Consider the following 20,588-nt stretch of genomic DNA (forward strand, 5'->3'; position numbering starts at 1 on the left):
TAAGACAGCGTGTGTATGTATGTATGTAAGAGAGAGGCGATGTATGTATGTGTATTGCATGCATGTATGCCTGTGTGTGTGCATATGTGTGCATGTGTGTGCAGGTTCATGTGTGTATGTATGTGCATGTACGTTTGGGTGCATGAGATTAAACTACAGAGCAGCCCATGGAAGAAGGGGACCAGATCTTCAGGGAGGTGAGACACAGAGAAGGCAATGGAGTACATTTGATCAGACAGCAGAAGGGGGGCCTAATTGGGAAGAGGAAGGAAAACAACTGGACACAGGAAAGGGATAGAGCTGAATACAATGGGGGAGGGAGACAAAAGAGAGCAAAGTATAATGATTCCTAAGTAAGAAGTCACCATGATGAAACCTGCAGCTTTTTATGCTAACCTTAAAATTAATAAAAAGAGCTGAATTTTAAAAGCAAAGCTTATGCTCATTTTTACATGTTCTTTCTTAGGTATTCTTTATGTGAGTTTCAGAACTAGAAAGCTACTGTGAAACTAAAAACCTGAAAGTTAACCAGTTCAGGAAACCACACTGATTTGGAAGGAGGGGTTCGAGTAAGTGCTGAAGCTTGTCTTTAATTTGTACTCACCGTCCGTTCCCAGGATCTTCTGAAAACCAGGGGCTACAGACTGAGTGGTCCTTCTCTGAAATACGCAGGACCAGAAGTGCCTCCGATTTCTATGTGTTTTGCAGGTTTTGAAATAACTGACATATGCATCATGAGCTATCTTTGAGGATGGAGCCCCGGCTTTAGCACACAAGACTCACTTATGTCTCTTAGGCCAGGGGCAATCTTATACAGTGTTTCCAGTGCATGCTCATGTTGACTGCCTCCTGTCACTGGAGGGCAAGCAAGGAATTTTCCACTTGTGTTCAATGAACTGCAGATTTGGGACCATTTCAGATTCCCAGCCTTTGGGTTGGGGTGTTGAGTGAGTATGAAATACCTTCACAATTGCTCTGTGAGTTGAATGACAGAAAAGACAGAAGCAACTAGTGACAGTGCCTGGCAGACATACAATACAAATGACCTTCCTTCTATCTGTCAATAGAACAGATTCAACTGGGAAATGTACACCCCATCAATGTTATAGTCTGAATCCTGAGTTCTGCAGATTTACATGCTGATGTCCTAAGCCCCCAGTCTTCTGGAGACAGAAGAGATGGTAGACATGAAACTTGACTGTTGTCTTAATAATACAAGATTGGAATACAGACCCACACGGGGATGCTATGAAGGCCAAGGAAGGAGATGGTCATCTAGAAGCTCAGAGACTTGAGAAGGTACTTTGCTCACAAATTTCTAGACCCCAGGATGGTGAGAGAAGAAATTGCTACTGTCTAAGTGGCCCAGTCTGTAGTACTTGGTTATGCAGTCATCACCAACAAACGTAGTCCACCGGCAGCATCAGCATGGTCTGTAAGTTTATATGACTCCCTTGGTTATCATTCCATATGCATCAATTTCACCAACAGTTATGGATCGATCTGTTCAGTTTGATCCCTTGTCCAGGTTGGGGGAGCTTCCTAACGCAGACACTGTACACTCTGGAGGGGTGTCAATAGTTAAGGATTAGAAGTTTTTTTTTTATTAAATAATGTTGTAATTTATCCCCAGATGTCCCACCCAGAACATCTTGCTGTCACTGGTGAATGAGCCTTCTCCCAGGCCTTGATCTGACATCTCTCCTCCCACTGCTTATCCCCCAGCCCTTCACTCTGTCACAACACCATTCCTGAGCCTTCCAGTCCTCTCCCAGGCTTAGGATTTGTCACATGTGATGTCAGGAGTCAGGGACACTTCCTATCAACTAATGCCTCTATTACTACCCAGAAGGGGAGAGCCAGGGGCTTCGTTGTTGCCCACAGGAGGGGAAACCTGACCTGTACTAATCATCTCGGGCCAGTTCAGAGCAATGAAGAGAATCGCTATTAGTCTAAGAAAACTACAATTGGGAGGGGTAATAGTTTTCCCTATAGTCTAAAAGAAGAGAAAATAAATAAAAGAAAGACCACGGAATTCTTATTTTATAACTCAAAATTTGGGATAGACACTTTTAAGGGCACACAAAAACATGGCACATTCTTTGACTGTAACTTGATGGCCCTTATGTACATATCTATTTTCTTATATCAAATATCTAGTATAAATCAGGTACTATACTCTGTGATTAATTATATTCCCTCATTTATTCCTCTTAATAACTCAGCTGCAGTTACCAGCTTTCCTCTGCCCACCCTAACTCTTAAGAAACTTCATCAAGGCCACTCTGCCAAGAAGGGGTAGGATGCAAGGGTCAACTCAAGGTACACAACTGCAAAGGCCTCCAGGGGGTTTCAGACTATAGGTTCTGAAAGTCTGGGGGGGGGGGGTTACACTGAACAGATGGGAGAGCAACAGACGAGCTCCCGGGAGAGCAAAGCCTTCACAGGCGTCTTCAGGATGTCCTGTATGGCTGACTCCCCTGCTCTCTTGCCAAGGCTTTCCTCAGTCTTCTTCTAGGAAGCCAGCCATGAAGACATCTAACCAGCATTGTCTGCCACAGACTGCAGACCAGAAAGCACGACAGGTGAATGAGTCTGTGCGGAAGGGGGTCCACAGTCCCTCTGACCCAGGACATCTGTGGTAGAGAAGCAGGCAGTTTGATGATCACGAATAGGATAGTCACAACACGCAGTTTACAAAAGTCCTGTTGATAGAGGCTTTGGAACAGGTTTCATTGTCTATTTTGAGAAGTTCATTTATTTAATAGGAAATATTTTGTGTCCCTCAAAGTGTCGGGTGGCTTCCTTACGTTTGTCTCTTAAGAACTTCAGTTTTGGAGCTAGAGAAACAGCTCAGTGGTCAAGAGTACTGGCTGCTCTTGCAGAGATTGTGGGTTCTGTTCCCAGGCCCAGATGGTGGCTCCAATCCCAAGGAGATCCAAAGCAGTCTTCCGGCCTCCATCGGCATAGCACACACATAGTACAAATTCATTCATGCAGGCACCACACCCATATACATAAAACAAAACAAAACAAAAAAGAATGGAAGTTTTATTTGGATGGGTTAATTGGAAAACCACTGCTAGTTTTGTCATTCATTCTTGAATCTTACAGAACTTAAAATACTGTAAATAATTTCATGATAGTAACACTCTCTATGTGGAGAATGTGACCTTATGGCTATACAAGCTTTCTCTGGCTTGTTATTTTGTGGATCAAATGTAGGTGAAGGGAGACTGTTCACTTACAGAAACTGAACACTGAATCAAAGGCTCTTACCATACATCTGTTTGATTTTTCAAAATTCACCTGGAAGGGGAAAGTTGAGTACACCCTCCAGATACCGGCAGGAGTCAGGTCCGTGGTCACTGGCTGGATAATCCCTCTCTAGACTATTTCACTCTAGTGTTCATCAGATTGTTTGACAGGCAGAGCAACACAAGTCATTTCTATTTCAGTCAGCTCTGCCTCTGTGAGAATCTTTCATGTGTATTCCTACACTTCATGAGGAATCGTTGGTCAGGATGACCAGTTATTTTGGATTTATTCCCATTGATTCCCTTTATCTAACAGCAGTAGCATATTCTGTGTCTTTAAAGCCAGTTTTCACCCCAAGTTCTTACTTTAATTCCTTTAGATGCTAAGCTGGGGCGGGGGTGGAATTTATGTCTCTTCAAACGTTGATGTGTAAATCCTCACGGCGATGTACCCTGTACTAGATGGTTTCACTCTGTAGTGGTCTGATAGGACTTTATAAAAGAGCACCGAGGCTAGCTAGGAAGCCCCTTCTTGCATTCCTTTGTAGAGTTTTGATAGATTGTGAATGCCTATTTAAAAAGGACCAGGCATCATGCAAATGTTCAAGTGCTACGTCTTTGCCCACAGAGGAAAATATCCTAAGAATGTAACTGGAAGCTTCCTGAGAATGTACAAGTTACTTAAAAAAAAAACTCAGTTCAACAGATTATACTAATAAAAATTGCCTATATTCTGCCCAGTTCACTTTCTACTGCGTACTGAGAGTAATTTCTTCTCCGTTACACACAGGGCCTTGCCATCATGAAGGGCTCAATACCACTCATTCATTTCAACTGAAGAGATGAAGTGACCACCAATTGAGAAAGTGATAGGTGCCACCCATTAGGGTGGGGGTTTCAGTGAGTCATCATCTAGAGCCAGAGAGAGCTTAATGATACTGAAGGGACACCCACTGCTTCCCTGTGAGTGAGGATGCCACTTGCAGGCAGTCCTAGGACACCTTCAGTTAGCTACAGAAATGCCAAACCCCCTCAGAACTCAAGCAAGACTTTAGTTAGATCTTGGGTTAGACCAACCCAAAGCCAGAGAGCAGCCTTTCCCTGCTTTCAGCTCATTCATACTTAGGCTGTAGACTTCTCTGGGGCTGGTTATGCTGGGTGGTAATTAATAACTGCTCAAACACACTCTCAACTTTCTGTTCAACACATGGGCAGGGGCTGTCTCCTCAGAATAGAATCTTCATTTCATTGTTTTAATAATTAAAAAAGACAGCTAGCTTGCCTCTACCCAGTTGAATTTTATTTTATTTCTCTTTTTTAGTTTGTCTGTTTTGACATCCTCCCCCCACCCGCAGCTTTGTTTGTTTGTTTGCTTTAAAGAGAGAAAATGAAGTTGGGTGGGTAGTGAGAGGTAGGGGGAATCTAGGAAGAATTTAGGGAAGGCAAAGAGTATGATCAAAACATATACTATATGAAAGAAATTAAGAAACAAAAATTTAAAAGATGTGAAATTGGCTTTTTTAAAGCAGAATATTTGCAATATCACCCTTCAAACAAACAAAAAACCAAAACCAAAAACTTCTACCTAGGTACTGCTGGATCCATGGGAGAAATATGAAGAGAGTTAACTGAGCGGACTACAGGCCATATACTGTCCTCAACCTGTGTTCCAACCAGTCCCCACGAGCCTTGGCACCTGGTGGAAGGTCGTTTCCTAGCATTTTAAACAAACTGCTTCTGCAGCAGAATTTCCCTAAGACGTCCTGGTGTGTGGATTTTCAAGAAAAGAAAAAAAGATGCATCATTTCCCAAATTACTTAGCTACAGAAATAGTTCCCGCTGGAATAGCCATCTAAGGGGGTCCTGTCCTAGAGCACAGACCTGGGAGCACCGCTTCTACATGGCCACAGTGCTCTTCTTAAATTACGTCAGAAGACTGGGCCTACGCCCTTTCTCATCCATTCACCCCTCTCCCAGATACTTCTACCGAGTTGTAACGTGTTGTGGTGGTCCTAAGCCCACTGCCAGGTACAAGAAATAACTGATGGGACTGGAGAGATGACTCAGTGGTGAAGAGCACTTGTTACTCTTGCAGAGGATGTGGGCTCAGTTCCCAGCACCTACATGGTGGCTCACAACAGACCACAACTACACTTCCGGGGAATCCAATGACCTCTCCTGACCTCCACAGGCACCAGGCACTACATGTGGTAGACACACATACATGTAGGCAACACACACACACACACACACACACACACACAAATAAAATAAACAAATCCAAAATAAAATTTTATAGGAAATAAATGACACCATTGGAGTCACTGTCACAGTGGCTGGACAGAGCACCCACCATAGTTCCTTACGAGTTGGTGTGGGAAGTTACTCTCAGATAAAGTTTTCGGAAGAAATTCTTCCAAACGTCAAGTCCCATGAGAAGCCATGTTGTGTGGTTTTACGTATGGACCTGATACAGCATACCTTGATTGCATTTTCTTCTCTGTTCATTTCTTAGACATTGGAAAGCTGAGGTCCAATTTGTGGCCTATTTTAATAACTATTTGAGGCCTTGTGTATTTTATACTCTTGTGTAAGAATACTTCTTGATTTTACCTTACAAATTAACCAGCATTTTTCTTTCTGTCAGACTTGTTTTTCTCTTATGAGCCTATTGAGTTGTATATTCTTCTACAGGCTATCTCAAACTAACATACGGTACCTTCCCCAGACAACTCATGTTCCAACTCCCCCCCCCTGCAAATGGCAAATGATTTTTAAATGATCTTTATTTTATCCAAATTTCTGGTGTGTGATTCATGGTTTGCTCTGTCTTCCTATATATTCTTTGTCATATTCTCATAACCAAGCGCAGAGACAGAGTATATCCTGGTTGACCACATTTCCCGGTTAAATCCCCATCCACATAGTCCCTCTTTTTAAGAGAGATTTGTTGAGTTCACTTGCCATTTGCTGTTTGTGGGCTTAGTTGTTTGGGGTCATCAATGGATGTTTGCTAGGGCTCCCAGTGTTGAGTTGGTGAGATGGGAGGGTGATGGGTGCTTCCATCTTACCCATAATTAAGTTACCCAGGAAAAGGAGAGTTCTCACCTTTTAGGGGCAGTGACACTAGTCATAAATTTTACCAGGAATTAAAGTTCAGTTGATGGGGGTGGGGTGGAGATGAGAAGATGAATTCCCTCTTCCTTCATGTACTGCATCAGCATCCAGATTTGAGAGCTGCTTGAATGTTTGTAGAATCAGAGCAAATTCAAGCCTCAACCTGGGGCTCCAGGCACATGGCCTTCATGCTCATAAGCATATCTCTCTTTCCCTAATTTCTTTCTGGGGCACATGTGCTGACCCTTCATGTTTTTCTTTCTGGTAGGTAATGAGGTTTTTAAACACTATTAAGTTTGAATTACGCCACTTGCTTATTTTCCTGTGACTTTGCCTAAATAGTACCCTTCCTGGACGGGCCCTCCAGTCACCCGCCCTCAAGAGAAACAGGCTCTGATTTAGAAAATGTGACTCATGCCCGTCGCCGCGCTCTTTTGTGGATGGGCAGTGGTGATGGGGGCATTCCCGGGCTGGTCTCTCTGGTTCCTTTGTTCTTTCCCATCACATTCACCCTGTTATTCCGAGAGGAGTTGGGTAAGAAAGGACCGAGTATCTCAGAGGAACAAATGATCCTTTAATTTAGGCTGACACTATCCAGTTGGTGGGAGTGGAGGTGAGGGTCCTCACCCACCAGGGACGGGAAATGCTCACCGCTTAGGTTGGGCAAATTCCCAAGATGCCATTTGACAGAGTAATGAGGGAGAGAAAATATGCCACTCACACCCTCTCGAATTAGCTGGGGGTTGAAGCTCGTGCCACTTTAGCTAAGTTCAACTCAAGTCGCTGAGTTTGTTTAAAGATTGTCTTAGATTAGACGACAAGGAAAAAAAATGAAAGCCCAGCCTCCACTACTTTCCCTAGCGGTGAGATTTTTCTGAATTCTCTATTTCTTATCAAGCATAGAAATCTTGTGGCGAGCACAAGGACACACAGAGACATTCTCTACTCTCCAGACCCTGATATCAGCTGCACATGACAACAATGTCACATTGAGGCCAGGACCCCTAAGGAAAAAAAGTTTCTCTATAATTATAGTCATTACAACATTTAAATAGACCACAGACTGCATATCCTTACGGTCTTAGGTGACAAATGATAAAAGCACATGGACCAGACGTAAGCAGGTGGATGGAGAGCCACACAATAAGGAGAACTGGAGTAAGAAACATCCTTTGCTCAAGGTGTTCCTGAGAACACCGGATTCTCCAACTTAGACATGAAGGGACCTTTACAGACAGCCTAACTCAAATCCTTGTATGAAAGAAGTTTCAGAAGTTGTGACGTTCCAGAAATCACAAGAGAAGTTAGTACCAAGGGCAAAAGAAAAGCCTGAAATCGCTTCACCAACTTCTTCAGAAAACAGAAAATTAGAAGCCATTGGTTGACCACAGATGGCAGAGATGCTGTGACCCATTTACAGTTCTTCTTGGGTTGTATTTAAGTCCCTCAGCTTTCTATACCTGCAGTCAAAGAATTATTGACACAACTACAGAGAATTCTAGAACAAGATATAGTTTGTTCGTATTGCTCACTCAGAAGCAAAGACCCAGTGGTGTCCTGGAAACTGCCACCATAAAGACAGACAGTGTTGAAACAGAGCCTGGATCCCTGCCTCTTTTTCCTTTTGTCAGTAGATTTTACTGAAATCTGGGCCATATCTTGATGGTTTTTGAGAACTTCAAATAAAAAAAGCATGATAGATTTCTTCACAAAATAACCACATTTATGGATCTGCTTTGATTTGGTTTTGCAAGTCATATATGTGTATGTATGGGGTGGGCGGGTTGTATGAAAACATGATGTTTCTCAATATCCTAAAATAATGGAAAGCCAATTCTCCTACCTGCTGATCATGGTAACGGTTTATAAAAAGGAAATATGGTATAGACATACAATGGACTACTACCCAGAATTCCCAGGGAAACAAATCTTGTGAAAATGCTGTAATTCAGATAAAAGTAAGACAGTGGTTGGCAGGGGCTGCAGTGTGGGAGGAAGAGAAGCTAGTGTTCGATGGGCTTATTCAGAATTCCAGTTCCAGAAAAACGTAAAGAGCAGGGGAGGTGGACAATAACATTATGATAATGACCATCCAATACACTTAAAAAATAGCTTCTGCGGTAAATTGAAGTTGTTCATATTTTACTATAATAAAATTGGAAAACAAAATGAGTTCTTTCTTGCCGTGGCCTAACGATACCCTCACACCCACATCCTCTGTTCTCTCTCCACAGTGCCTCCTAGTGAAGGAAACGGCTAGTGAGGTCCTAGTGAGGACTGCTGTCATTTCCTTTCTATTTCTGCCACAATTTCCAGACCGATTCAAGCAAGAATGGGCTGGAAAGGGCAGGGATTAGAGCGCTGTGACTTCTGGCAGGCTCTCACTCTTCCCTCTGACACTCTGCCTGAAATCTCTCTCTTTTCAGCTGGAATTAACTACAGAGCAGTTGTATAAGAGGCTAGAGAAGCGATGTGTGCATGCTTTGGAGTATACCCTAAGACAAGCAAGCCTTGATCCATCTTGGGTTTGGGTAACAGTTCTGGTCTCAGGCATCATCAAAGGCTTCCATTATTTCTCCCCCTTGTTTTCCCTCCCCATGCGCGTATCTGTTGTTGAATCATGTCCATGCCATTCAATGATTAGCTCACTAGAATGAGGTCATCAGAGAGCAACTTGCTCCTCTCAGTACCACCCCCCAGCCACAATAAATCATAATCACGGTGCAGCAAATTATATTAATACATGCAAAAGTTTCTTTGAAATATCTATAGCAGGATGTTGACATTTTGTTGCAGTGGCCATCATTCTAAGATGTTAATATGCAAATGGAATACTTGTATTAATTTTATATGCACTCTAATGGAATGATTAAAGGTTGTTGGTGACATAAACTTGGTATCCTGTACTTCTGGGTACTAACTAGGTCCAAACAGACCCAAACCCATAGTATGTTGCTCTCACTATGTTGCTCTTTTATTTCCAGTTAGAAATAAAACCTAACTGGAAATCACACAGCCAACTGGGATTCTGTAATGGACTCCTTGCTAGAGAGTTACAAGATCTTTGGCGCATGATAGAACCCAATAAACCATCAGTCCAACGTTTTATCTATCTATCTGTCTGTCTGTCTATCTATCTATCTATCTATCTATCTATCTACCTATCTATCTACATGCACACACAAACACACACACACTGTAGCGCATTGAAGAGCGTGACTCTTATGACTCAGATTTGTGTTCAAATGCTAGCCCCACTATATGACTCTAAATACCATGTGCCTCTATTTTCTCATCTTTACAATGGATCTAAAATGGCACCAAACCATTAGAACTTTTTTGAGAGAAAAATAAATTACCATTTGTAGTTCTCACACTCTGATATGTTGCTTATGCTCCATTAATAATCTGCGCTGTGAAAGGAAACCAAGCTATCAATATAGTAAATCTGATTAAAACAATCACTTTATATCTGCTCACTAAACATTGTATGATTTTAACCCATCATGATTTCTGAATCACTAGAGGGTGGGAATTCTTTCCTGTTTCCTAACTATCGCTTCAATAGTTCCATTGCATCATATAAAATAAGGAGGCTCCTCAAACTTACTAATTACTTAAAATAAGACACAGGCAGGGATATAGTGCCTGTATGCAAGAATGACCCACTTTCAATGGTAATTCACGAAAAGCAACTGTCATCCCCAGAGAACAAAAATCAATGACAATACATGAAAAGAGGACTGGAAGACAGGCTATTTCTAATATGACAGACTTGTTATATGTACATGGATGGATGAGCACAGCCTGCAGATGATGGGTTCCCACTGCTTGCTAAGTCCCAGGGTCCAATGAATGGTATATATACCTACTATGGCGCCCACGGTAGAAGTTTCTAAACTGAACACGGAGTTGATTCTTATTCTCAGCTGAATGTATTTTTAAATCAAGCCACAGGGAATACTTTTGTTTCTATTCATGTGAGACTTGCACACAGAGTTCATGGAGTGACTTAATATCCTTCCTGCAATCAGAATGGTATGCGGCACCAGTATCCTTCACACATAGCCAGTTCCTGAACCTTCCCAAACAAGTGCCCATTCCCAAGGAAACGATCTCATTAGATGTCGCCTACTGGAATATGTATTGTTCCTCTTGGAGACATTACAGTGAGATCTTTTAAGATTACAGATCTTAGCTTCCCCTCTAAAATTCAATATAATCGCAAAGACACGTATTTAAGTGGGAACTCTTATTTTCATAACAGCTCTTGAAATTCCTGGTAGGGCCAACGGAATGATTTGGCTAGGTCTGTAGCCATTGGGTAGGTGACTATTTGCTGACTGTGGATCTGGACCTATCTTTTAAATGGTTGCTAGTGGTTTCCTTTACATTCTTTGGCTCTGCCCCAAACAGAACATGTTTAAAGCTTTAAACCTTTCAACAAAACATGTGTTTTATTAATGTTCAGGGTACAAAGTTTTTTTTTTCATTTGAGAATTAAAAAGGATCACTTATCATCAGTACTGTCCCCTTGCCTTAGGAAGCCAGTGATCCTAAGTGTGTGTCACCGGCTCTGTTACGAGGTGAAGAGTCACATCTATCCTTTAGCAAGAAAACAGTATCAACAAATCAGTGACACGGACAGGAAAAGAATGTAATTCAAGCTGTCAGCCCAGGGGCCTTCAGCATACTCTCTAGCCGTTCCCCTTCCATGAAGGTGTCCTGTAAATTCCAGGCAGGGTGGACATTAGTCCCTAACTCTCTGGTCTCTCCCTAATTAAACAAACAAGTGTCCACTTTTAAAATGTGGTTGGAGTATGAGTTTACCTGCAGGTAAGCTACCCAACACACACACACTCGGTAAACCTTTCTCATTTGTTCTGTTGACACACGGAGGATTTGGAATTCGTGATTCATGTCCTACTGGGAAATATTTTTGTAAGTTATGCAGCGCTCAGTGCTGTCACAGACTGCTTAAAACTGGAGTCTAAAGTTATCTGGAAGAGTTTCACGCAGCGTGGCATAGGAATCCGTGCGGTGTACAGTACGAACAATAACTTTCTAAGTAGCGCAAGACAGAGCCAACAGAAATGAGTGGCACCCTGGCAGTGCCTGCAACTCACCTTGCTGAATTTTAGTCACTAGGTGATGGCGTGCTAGGATCCGGCTCATCCTGTAGGGAGAGCGTCTGGCAGTCTGATCAAATCGCAAGTACATCTCCTGGCTCTCAGGTGTCATGGGCAGACAGTAGCAGCTTGCAGCCGGGGTCCTGGGCACCTGGCTGAACATCGCGGGGGAGTTCCCACCGCCACCTCAGCTGTCCGCGGCAGTTCACAGCTGTCTCCAGCCTCGGTCAAAGGCACCGATTCCCAGGAGAGAGCCACAGACCCAGCGATTTTTAAAAAGAAAAAGGAGTGCCAAAAGCCACAAGTCAGAATTCCAACCCTCCGGATCCCTCATGTGACCACGGGAGCCAATCAAAGCACGAGGAGAGGGAACTGGGCGTGTTCGCCAGCCCGGAGCCGGGTCGAGAGGCTTTACCAGCAGATCCTTCACACAGTGCTTAAAGCAAATAGAGGATTGAAGTGCCTGGGGTTGAAAAAGACCCCAAACCCCAGAGCTGAGACCGGTGAGAGGCACAGAAAATTCCGGAGGGGCCGAACAAGCCCCGGCACGGGACCCTATCAGGTCATGAAAGTTAGAGAAAGCCTTTTGCCTTTCCTACAGTCAGCGCAACTGGGTTTAAAAAGCGGGGAAGGGAGTAGCTGTGTTAAACGTCTTCAATGAATCATTTCAAATAAGCAAGGGTCACTGCGTATAAGATGTCAGCCCTCATTATAACGAAATTAACCAAATAAAACCCTTCCGAAGAAAAAAGAAACTTTTAAATCCTATGTTGATACCAGAGGTGAATAAAGAATCCCCCCCCCACCATGAGATGGAGCATCAAGGGATCTCACAGATAAGACCTAAAGAGACAACCTGCTCAGGGTTATTTACTAAGCACCCAGCCAGGCTCCTTTAGTTGTTCACTTGCCCGGTTTTTAATCACCAAGAAATAAATGTACAGTGCGGGTCACACTGAAGCTGCTGCCAAGGACCACCACACAGGATGCAGGGATCATTGCAAAGACCGTGGACAACCTGCCAAGCCACGGGGATGCTTGTAAAGGCTTTTAGTAAGGTCCCATGTGAAGGGGGTCTCGATTTTAAAAAAAGAGAAAGGAGGAGAAACACAAACCCAATGCTAGTCGAAAAATTTTATTTCTGACTGGAGTGATGGTAGCAAGTCAGACACAGGCAGAGATACTGGATAACCTTAAAACAAAACAAAACAAAAAAACCACCCCAAATCCCCAAACAACAACAGAGACCGAGTCTGGAATCTGGGAATTTTTACTTGGGACACTGGGGAGAGCTCTCTGCAGGAGAGTTCTATACCCACAGGCCTGCAGGCTGGAAACCAGCCAGCTTGGGTACAGAAACTGCTACTCAGTTTGACCACATGAGAGTAATCAGAATCTCTCCTCTCTGTTTTGTTTTGTTTTACTCTTTAGAAGTGTTTGATGTCAAAACGGAAAAAAAAAAAAGTCCATAGAAAATGTATCAAATTCTAAGCCTGGAGCTGATGGACAGGTTGTTCTCTGGCTGACTCAGAATGAAAAGCAGCCCAGCTACTAACTAGAAACTTCCGATTAAAAGTGTAATAGGGGCCAGGCATTGGTGGTGCACATCTTTAATCCCAGCACTCGGGAGGCAGAGGCAGGCAGATCTCTGTGAGTTCTAAGCCAGCTCGCTCTACAGAGGGAGTTCCAGGACAGGCTCCAAAACCATACAAAGAAACCCTGTCTCAAAACACCAAAAAAAAAAAAAAAAAAAAAAGTGTACCAGGGAGCTAGAGAGATGGTTCAGTGGTTAAGAGCACGGGCTGCTCTTCCAAGGACCTGGAATAGATTGCCACCACCCACATGGCAATTCTCCACTACCTACAATTCCAGTTCCAGAGATCTCACGCCTTCTTTTGGTGTCTGTGGGTACTGCACTTGTGTGCTGTACGTACATGCACTCAGGCACACAGGCATACACATCAAATAAATAAACCTTTCAAAAATTTAACAAGACTCCAGTTAAGACCTTGCTTCTTGTTGTTATTGTCCATGCTGCTCATCAGCATTTAGTGCCTTTCTTTGTGGGAAAGGCCTAATTTTGCAACATACTCTCATGCCAATAGTGAATGAGCTTCATGTGATGACTATGCACAAAGAGTCAAGTCAGTTTTCAGGTACTAAAGGAGACAGTCAGGTATAAAAGGATCAGATCATGAGCTTTGTGTCCTTATTGGGGTCTATAGAGTCTTGTTCTCCCGTACCCTTTGTAGAAGGTAAGAGGTATGTAAAGCGTGGTATATCAGCAGCCTGGGCCTGAGCAGTAGAAAGGTTAAACTCTAACACAGTATCAGATGCCATTGGCTTAGCCCACAGCATCAGCACCGGCTGCTGTGGCAGGGAGACGCTACTGTTAGTTACCTTGGGCATGTGCTTTTGACTTGACAGTCCAACACTCACGGACGGCATCAAGCCAGATATGGGACATTATCACCTTTTCCCCGGGTGTGGGTAAGGGGGTCGAAAAAGGGTGGAGGAAAAGATGGGGTTTAGTAATACTGTATGTGCTCCAAGAAGCTAAGTAAGGGCAGGAAATAGGGTGTAGTCATTTTATAGTCATGAATAACCCTTAAAGGCTGGACATCTAAGTGCCAAGATTGCAGTTCATTGCTTTCTGGCTACATTTAAAAAACAAAAAACAAAAAAAACATGGAAGGATTCTTCCTTAGAAGCAATGTAGTTACTTGGGGAAAAAATGTGTCATGTTGTCCTGTCTCTTTGTTTGTATAATGAGGAATGTATATTGAAGGAGGCTAGGCTACCTTACTTTGAAAATGTCAAGATTGTAACTATTTATGATTTGACATGTAATCACACCGACATGAAAACAATTGTATAGATGGGCAACAGACAACAAAAACTGAATTAGGGGGGGGTCTTTGATTGAAATAAATGTAACCTAGAAAAAAACCTGATGCCGCAAAAGCCAGCCTTGTTTTGCCAAGAACATCTAAAGATAAGGGCCCTTTCCATGCCGTGTGCAACACCCCTGATTCTTATGTTAGAGTCCAGGCAGTGTCTGTTAATCTTAGCCAACAGCCCACCACATTTTTGCCAGTTTTATATTTCTTTTTTTAATTTATTTAACTTTATTTTATGTGTATTGGTGTAAAGGTGTCAGATTCCTTGGAACCAGAGTTGCAGACAGTTCTGAGCTGTCATGTGGGTGCTAGGAATTGAACTCAGGTTCTCTGGAAGAGCAGCCAGTGCTCTTAACCACTAAGCCACCTCTCCAGCTCCTGTCAGTTTATGTATCTAAAGCAGTTTATTAAAGCAGATAGGTGATGTCATTGAGAACTTGTTTTGCAGTAACTTATTGCCCTTGCTATGAAGTCTTTACTCATGGCTTGCTTTTATCCGATAGTCCTAGTGGGGAAAAGTCCAACAGTAGTGGGCAGTTCTGTTCTCTTTCACGTTACTGCTGACTTCTCTGGGCTTGTCCACCCTGCATATCATGGAGATAACTGCCACTCCTCTCTGGTGAGAAAGTAAGTGGAGAACTAAGGACTGAGGGAGGGAAGGAAGGGGACAAGGAAGGAGAGAAAGACCCAAATACAAGAGCATCTTTCTTCTTCCGCCCTAATTCCTTTAAAAATGGAGAGAAATCTGTAGTGTTGGTTTCTATTTTTTACTTAATTTTTCCTTTCTGCTCATCAAGAACAATCTTCGCTCATGATTCCAGACATGTATATATAAATGAAGCAAAGACAACAGAGCCAACTAACCATGTTGGGCACCTACTGCATGCCAGGCCTCGGTCACGTACAGTTCCTCTTTTTAACAAATCTCCTCATCAACTCGTGAGGTACCAACTAACCATGTTGGGCACCTACTGCATGCCAGGCCTCGGTCACGTACAGTTCCTCTTTTTAACAAATCTCCTCATCAACTCGTGAGGTACCAACTAACCATGTTAGGCACCTACTGCATGCCAGGCCTCGGTCACGTACAGTTCCTCTTTTTAACAAATCTCCTCATCAACTCGTGAGGTACCATATTTTATGGAAAAAGAGGCAGAGACCCATAGAGGTGAGATAATGGTTCAGGTCACAAGCAAGTACACTGTGTGTCTCCAAGCCTATAACATTTTAACCCTTTCTATTATCACTCACTAGGAACTGGAAAGGCAAAGTCCTGAACTGTAAAAAATGTTGGGAAAAATCATCAGGTGATAGAATTTTGGGAAAATATGCTGAAAATCATCATAGACCTTCTTATTTGTATGCAATCCTGGAATGTGTACATGGAAATACAAGTATGGGATGGGCTGAATCCCACCAAGATTGAGATCTGTGCATCCTAAAACAAGAAGTCAGAGTCCAGAACACTTGCCTGGTGACGGACATGGACCTCTTTAGGAGTAATGGCTGAGAACCAGACTCAGATCAAAGGGAAGCAGTGACCGTACCCACATAACCCGGCCCGTCTGTGACGAAGCTGTTTTGCAGCCATTTCCACTGAACTGAGGAGGTCCATAAGACTCCGGAAGTGAACTAAATTAACAAGGCTCAGGAAATTCAGAAGGTTACAGATTTGTGAAGTCCAATAAAGTTATCTCAACAGCAGCAATTGCTGGGGGAGCACACCTTCTCAATGGAATGGGCAGAGATGCTTGCAGGCTGTGCAGGAGCTCCAGTGGTGCAGTGCCTTGAGTCATCCAAGCAGGGCGGGGCATCTTAGTGATGCAGTTGTGTGTTGCTTTAAGCAACCTCTGATTGATGGACCTATAAGGATGACAGTAAACGCACTGGTTCACCACACTAGACTGGGGTGGAATGACTGCTTTTGTTGTATCATCGTGTATTGTCCTCTGCTATCTTACTCATTTCAAGACCCCTTGCAAATACTTCAGATACAGTCAAAGCTTTGAGATTTGATCTCTAAGCGAAATGTGGGATATTGGAAATGTCTTCATCTTTTTGATTGATGGTCCAGGCTGGCACCCAAAGGGAATCCTGTACACACACATGGCAGAATGCTAGGAGTGCTTTGACAGAAGCCAGGAAATGCTTTCATTTGTCTGCTGCTCCTTCCACCCCTTCGCACACATTCCAGCCTCCTCAACAGGCCGTCTGCGTGGAGGGAGCCACGGTGTGGCTGCCAAGCAGGGGAATGTTTGAGATACAAGCGGCAGGCAGAAGAAATGCAGGACTGATTTGAAAGGCTGCTTTTGAAATCGTACAAACCGTTGGTTACAGGTGGATGTCAGAGCCTTCTGGTGGGGTGGGCACTATTTGTGATCTGTGTGCCTACCTCTGTGCCAATGGCCTTCCCAGTCTACTAGCACTACAAGCTCCATGCTAAGTGCCGGCAAGACAGGGATGCCAACACTCACAGCTATGAGCACAGCCCTTGGTGACGGGCATCATGCTGGATCCCCAGCTTCAGACCATGGCTTCCATTTTGAGATTAGGTGCTGCTACAGTCTTAGTACTTACTGATCATGATCAGAGGTTAGTTCACCCTGAATGAGCCTTGTAAGAGGCCCTGGGAACGATCAGTTCTACTTCAGATGGCCAGTGATCTGGTCTGGTCTGGCTTGGTGCCATGACCCATATTCCATCAAACCAAAACTGACTTTGCTCAGTTCTTTCATGGGTCTGAGGTCCTCTCTGCTCCCACTCATGAAGCTCATCAGTTAAAACCTACTGCCATCCTGGGGCTGGAGAGACAGAACACTACTAAGAGCACTGGCTACTTTTACTGGAGACTTGTGTTTGGTTCCCAGCACTAACAAGGTAGCTCACAATCATTGTAACTCAAACGCCAGATGATTTGACTCCCTCTTCTGGCCTCCACAGGCACTGCACACATGTGGTACATACCCACATATGCAGGCAAAACACTCATACACATAAAACAATTTTAAAACCACACACACACTGCTATATATCATGACTATACTCTGGTTTTGTTACCAGTCAGACATGTGGACAGTCACGTGACACGTTAACTGCATGAGGTTCTTACTTGTCATGTCAAATCCATCTATGTACTGCCTGTTGCACACAGTTTGTAGATCTGGGATTTTGATGTGACATTAAATGTCTTCTAATCCAGCTGATTAAGCACCATTGTAATTTTGTGAGGTCAGTTTATCCTCTGCCTTCCCATACAGGCCGTAGTCTCTCGCAGAGAACCCCAAGCTATTCTGAACAATTTCTAGCCAAGGGCCTTAATCCTGCCATGGGGAATGTGGCAGGACTAATCTACATCTTCTGAGTGTCCTTCAGGTGCTATCAGAGATGTTTGCTTTCTTTTGTGTTTACTTCCATCTACCACCATCCCTTTGAAAATGTGCTACTTCCGCTAAACTCAGAACCCCAGACACAGCCAAGCATTGGAGTTTTACTGCCATGTGCACACTTAACAGCATCACTTTGCCCTTTTGTAATCTAGTGCGGCATTATGGGAGATTTTGCTTGTTGTGATTTCTTTTTGCTTACTTGTGAGTTCAGCCTGTGCATCACTGGGGTTGGTGTGAGTAATGTCATGGTCCTTCCATGTAAACGACTAGAGGAAAAGATGGAAAAGAAATCACCACTTGTTAAGTGCTGTGTGGGAGGTTATGTCTGTTGGCCCAAACTGTTTCATGACTAATAGAAAGTTGTGTGGTGTTTATGTATTCTCCTAATATCTGTCTTAAGTGAATATTCTCCATAAGCAGCAATTTTGAATTCAAGGGTAAGACGTTAAAGTTTTTGGAACCCTTGAGATGGTTTCCATTCATGATTTTTGTCTCCGGTGACTTATTTTTATCTACTTTGTTCTGGTGATAAAAATACCAAAGAGCAGAGAGCAGTATGCATTTGGTGGACAGTTAGGTGAGAAGAAACAGTCATAGAGAGAACATTTTTCAGAATTCTAACCCATACAAACCTTTGTGTTTGATAGATGGCAATGTGAGACTCTGCGGAAGGTCTTTACCTCACTCCTCAACCTTAGGGAGAACAGGTTATTCCGGCCTTTGAAAAAATATCTAAAACTATATATATCTTACATATGTGGTATGATGGTTTGGGTTATGTATGTCCATTGTATTAATCGCCTCAAGCAGATTAACATATCCACCAATACCCATGGTTTCTGGGGTGGGAGGACATTTAAAATCTGCTTTCTCGTCTAATTTTAAGTAAACTGTAGTCACTCTGCACACCAATCTCCAGAATTTATCCAGCTTGTGTTGGAGAAGTCTCACCCTCTTAATCAACGTCTTCTATTCTGCCCATCCCGGCTTCCTAAGTCCACTAGCAAGCATTGCTCTACTCTCTGCTCCTACGTGCTCACTTTTAGATTGTACCTGCGAGTGAGATCACTCGGCATTTGTCTTTGTATGCCTGGCTTACTCTGCTTAGTGGTGTGAGATCACTCGGCATTTGTCTTTGTATGCCTGGCTTACTCTGCTTAGTGTAGTGTCTCCAGCTTTGCCCACTGAGTGGTTCTGTGTGGCCTTTTGGGGGAATGCTTACTTATTAGCAAATACATGCGCATAAGTGCGTGGCACTTCTCCTGAGATCGCTTACATCAGCAGCGCTTGGTGACGATCAGAGTTCACAGTGGCCTCTGGACAACCTCCCAGAGCACCACCATAATCATATTAAGTCTCATGGCACAGACCTGTTTAGACAGACCAACACTGCACGGATCACCAGGCGTGGCTGCCTTCTCCTTAGCCTGCCCCACCAGCATGACTCATCACTATTCAATTGCAGGAGAATGCCTATGAGCACCAAAAATTGTGTTTGTGGCAGAGGATAGAACATCTCCGAGAGATGCTTACGATTTAGAGTACTTTTAGAAGATTTTCATTTCCAGGATTTGGGGATCTTAGGCGCTCTCCTTGGTCTTTGTTTGTTCTCAGTATGGATTACATTTAGGAGACCTAGTTTTGGAGTTTTATTAATCAATCAATGTTTTGTAAATAAAACATTAAGGAGGCAAAGTAGTGTGGAATGCGCAATGGTTACAATTTTTTTTAGAATTAAAAATGTATAGTAGAAAGTATAAAGGAAATATGTTAAAAGGTTTTTATGGCCGTGGGTGATGCTCTTTGGATTTCCACTTTTCAAACATTCTGACTAATTACATTCCTCATACGATGAAAAGAAGAAGCCAAACCTCTATTTCACACTAGAGGAAGGCCTCAGCCTCAGGGAAATTCCAGCTCTCTCAGTGACGGGAGGCAGACAGAAAAAGAGAACCATAGGCTCAAAGATCGCAGACACTATCCTTTCAGACTCGGCCCCCCTCCCTCCCAGTGCCTGACACAGTTTAGCAAAACCCCAGTGTCCAACACCTAGGGAAGGGAAAACCGAGTCTATTACTTTCCCTTTGCAAACAATTGCCATGTGCATTCATTCCTGCATGGCTGCCTCCATCCCACAGGGGGCTGGGTGCCCTGCCCAGAGGACTGACAGCACTGTATCCAGTTGCCTGCACCGCATGCTCTGTGTCCGGTTGCCTGCACTGCATCTCCCTAAACATGGGTGGCTTGCCTTCTCAGGGTATCGCTTCAACAACACTACTTTTGCCCATAATGCTCTGCTGCTGTAAAAACTTGAGTGTTGCCACTCAACTGCTATTTAAGCTATGGTCTCTCCGGTGCCTACAAATAGTATATATATATATATATATATATATATATATATATATATATATGTGTGTGTGTGTGTGTGTGTGTGTGTATGTGTGTGTGTATATATATGTATATATATGCCCATATACAAATATAGACATCTATACAACACACACACATGCAAATGCACACATACATACATGCACACAATGCGTGTGAATGTACACACATATACATGCACAATTCATGCATGTACATGAGAATGCACATGCACACACATAAGCTGATAAAATATGCACATTCACTGGCAAATGAATGGATCCAATGAATGATGACAAATGAATAGATCAAAATCTAACCCTGGACAAAAGATGAAAATTAATCTTGTATGAGTTCAATATCCAGCATGCATGCAAAAAAACTAGGCATGGTGACACTTCCTGTTGTGGGGATGCAGGGACATATAGATGC

The 20,588-nt window shown here is 43.3% G+C and overlaps 1 protein-coding gene across 5 annotated transcripts in view; it reads right to left on the reverse strand.

Annotated features, from left to right (window-relative positions):
- Stard13 (StAR related lipid transfer domain containing 13) overlaps positions 1-20,588 on the reverse strand; it is a 381,417-nt gene that overhangs the window by 147,633 nt on the left and 213,196 nt on the right. Inside the window, exon 1 of one of the 5 annotated variants that reach the window (XM_005083160.4) lies at positions 11,501-11,816. The exons of 3 other annotated variants lie outside the window; for them this stretch is intronic. In XM_005083160.4, the coding sequence (XP_005083217.1) occupies positions 11,501-11,666 (166 nt within the window). In that variant the 5' untranslated portion in view covers positions 11,667-11,816. Of the gene's footprint in view, positions 1-11,500; positions 11,817-20,588 lie in introns of those variants that run through there. One more of the 5 variants, XM_005083161.4, reaches the window with a different exon arrangement.

Source organism: Mesocricetus auratus, unplaced genomic scaffold (genome assembly GCF_017639785.1).
Source record: "Mesocricetus auratus isolate SY011 unplaced genomic scaffold, BCM_Maur_2.0 Super-Scaffold_100008, whole genome shotgun sequence".
In the NCBI taxonomy this organism is placed as follows: Eukaryota; Metazoa; Chordata; class Mammalia; order Rodentia; family Cricetidae; genus Mesocricetus; species Mesocricetus auratus.